This window comes from Garra rufa, unplaced genomic scaffold (genome assembly GCF_049309525.1).
Source record: "Garra rufa unplaced genomic scaffold, GarRuf1.0 hap1_unplaced_757, whole genome shotgun sequence".
NCBI classification, from domain to species: domain Eukaryota; kingdom Metazoa; phylum Chordata; class Actinopteri; order Cypriniformes; family Cyprinidae; genus Garra; species Garra rufa.
Window position 1 is genome coordinate 2093 of NW_027395022.1, and position 3306 is coordinate 5398.

General features: G+C 36.3%; 1 protein-coding gene across 1 annotated transcript; it reads left to right on the top strand.

Moving 5' to 3' along the window:
* Positions 1-227: 227 nt before the first annotated feature.
* Positions 228-1455, top strand: LOC141317333 (RIMS-binding protein 2-like). The gene is made up of 3 exons (XM_073833071.1): positions 228-324; positions 434-505; positions 587-1455. The coding sequence occupies exons 1-3, from the start codon at positions 268-270 to the stop codon at positions 761-763; spliced, it is 306 nt and encodes a 101-aa protein (XP_073689172.1). The 5' UTR covers positions 228-267; the 3' UTR covers positions 764-1455.
* Positions 1456-3306: the final 1851 nt, after the last annotated feature.

The following is a 3306-nucleotide window of genomic DNA, read 5'->3' on the forward strand; positions in this document are numbered from 1 at the left end:
TGCAGCGCGTTGGCCTCTCTCGGCCACCGTACCAAAGGCTTGAACAGTAGCATACATTTGATATAACGGTAGTATGTGACATTTTTCTAAACTATGTGTTGCTCCCAAAATTTTTTATTGTTTTTGACTTGGTTAGTCTTTTCTAGACCATGCTAACCAGTCAAATCAGGCTATTTTAAACACAGCCTGCCTCTCTGACAGAAAAAACGATTCTCTCTCCCAACAGAACAAAATAGGAGAGGTCGCCACCCAGTGGCCACAAGAAGAATGGTTGCCCTATACGATTACGACCCCAGAGAGAGCTCCCCAAATGTGGATGTTGAGGTGTTAAACACACTCCCATACAGTATATATGTATTTATGCACTCTCAGGTTCTCAATCTGCTGAATACGCATGTCTGTATAGTTGCTGATCATGTGCTTTCTGTGCCAGGCTGAACTGACATTCTGTGCTGGTGATATCATTGCTGTTTTTGGGGATATAGATGAAGACGGCTTCTATTATGTAAGTATCACTGCTGTGTTGACTGCTCACGCTCTTTTATTCTGAGCCTGCATCACTATTGTATTTTGTTTTGTCTTTCAGGGTGAGCTGAATGGACATCGGGGCTTGGTTCCATCTAACTTTCTCGAAGAAGTGCCTGATGACGTGGAGGTCTATTTGACGGACACTCCCTCCCACCACGGTCAGGACGAGCCCAATCCGGTACCGGCGCCGCGGCCAGAGACCAAACGGGTACACCATCGCCGTTCTCAGCGCTAGGCCCTGTGTCCATTCATCCTCCGTTTGAGTTTCGGTCCACTCGCCGTCTCTGTGTTTTCTTGTGCTTGTTTGTTTTTTCGTTATGTGACCGTGGTGGTGATTTCCAGTCCAACCTTTCTTGCTCTAGGAAAGGGAGAAGCAAAGCCCACTGCAAACAGAGCCTTTTTTTGAGAGCATAGAGAGCCAGGTACGAACGTGACTCTATTAAGAAAGCGAACGCTCGTAGAAGGTCGCCAGAGGACTGTGGAAAAGGCCAAATTCCGTTCCTGCACCGGACTATGAATAAAGCATAAAGCATTTTTGCACTGAAACACAAAACCCTACTTAAGTGAAGCTGTTTGCATTAGTCAAAGTGCTTGGTGAAGTCCATAGGGTCTGTGGCTCGTGATTTGTGACCCTGTTAAAAGACTTGATTTGGAAACTCACGTAGTTGACGCATGCCTGTTTTTTCCAGAACAGACCTGTAGCTTTTATATAAAAGTAAACTACATTACCCCAAATGTTGTATTTCTTTGAGGAGGCTTTGTTTCTTTTTGTATATTGCACATTGTCAAAAAAACTCTATTTTTCAGATCATATGAACTAGCAGAACATATATTACCCATCCCATCTCTTTCAGAGAGACTAAAATAATATCCTTCATGATGTAATTACAATAAATTAAATAAATGAAAAACTGAAACAAATATGTATTTTTGCTAGTGGACGTTTAGTGAATACATATGTTTGTTTTTGTGTATGTGGTGTTGTTGTTTTTTTCTCCTCATAATTGATGTTTTTTCTTTCTTTTTTTATGATGTCGCTGCATTCTAATTTCCTTTTTCCCCCACCGGCTTTGCCAAACCAGAAAAAAAGCTGAGGAATATTGTTCATTTCCCTCCCTAGCAGACTTTTGTCTTGCTAGGTAAGTTGAGCAACTGGCGATACCAGTGATCAGTCTCATGCATGGGATCTTATGCAGATTTTTTATGGATACATTCTACAATTTGGATTTCCAATCCAATGCCATCGGAATGAGAGTCCAAACGGCTGACAAAAGCATAATAACACACAAGTTATCGACATGACTCCATTCTATGAATTAAAGTCTTGTCAAGCGAAAAGTTTTGCAATGAATATCCATAATATTGCTTTCTTCAGTGAAAAAGTCATCTTGTCTGAATCAGGGGATAAATAGGCAAAAATATGTTTGTGGATTTTGATGTGAGAGGACAACAGAGTTTTTTTTACTTAAAGAAGCATTATTATGGATTTTGGACTAGTATTTTGGCAAGAAGTGACAGTTTAAAGTTAAAATGCCTTAATGATGGACTTGTTTCTTACAAATACGCAGCTTTTTATATTAATTGATGAATTAGAGTTGTGAATTATTGTGATGTTTTTATCAGCTGTTTGGACTCTCGTTCTTACGGCACCCATTCACTATAATGGATCCATCGGTTAGCAAGTGATATAATGCTAAATTTTTCCAAATCTGTTCTTATGAAGAAACAAACTCATGTAGGGTACGACGGGGCTAAAGGTACCTAGATGGCAAAAAAAAACTTTCTGTAGCACTTTCCAAAACATCTGCTTTTCAAGATACAGATGTGATTTTGGCTGATGCTTAATATTTTATGTTTTTAAAAATGTTGTAGATTTAAGTAGCAAACGAGAATCGCTAAAATTCTTGAATATATCTTGAGACAAATGTCTTCTTAATAGTTTTCGGTTTTGTTTAAGAAGCAACATTTTTTTAATAATGAAAGAATGTGTAAAAGTATGGTATTTGGGGTAAAAAGCATCTCTGCTAAAAGGGCTAAAAAACACAATAACTAACCTGATAATTAATAGAAGGCAGCTGCCATTGTTAGATTTAAATGGTAAATATCATAGATTAAAGATAATCACCATGTTTAGAATGAAACCATCATATTTTAAAACATGCTATTAATCCTATCATATAACAAAATAAAATTTGCTGTTACTACTGTAAATCTATATCAAATTACTATGGGATCTCCTTCAATGCTTTCAGAATCGTTACATTTTTAAATGATTTTGTTTCTGTATTTTAAAATATATGTTTTATTTGAACATATTTTAATGAGACAACAAAAACAATTATTTTATTTATCAAAATAAGCAGAAAATAGTACAAACTTTGCTAAAGCGATTGTTTTGAACAAGTATTAACTATTTTTAAAGTATTAAAAAAAGTATTAGTCTGAATACTGTGTGCCTTTTACCCCATGCCACCTCATACAAGATTTTTAAACAAAAGAAACGACTTGTATGATTTATTTTTACACAAAATCTGTTGCTCGATAAATGTTCAATACAAACGATTTTTCTGCAATCATACAATTTGGGCACAGTGAAAAGCACATTTTTTTCTTAGGTGTGCCTTCAGTCCTATTGTATTCTACATCTTGAATGATCTGATTTAAATTTTTGGGTGAACAATTTCTTAATTAATGTTTATTCATTCAAACATTTATTTTCTTTTCCTATCTTCAAAACCACTTTTCTACTTAATATGCCAGTGCATTAGACTCGTATGG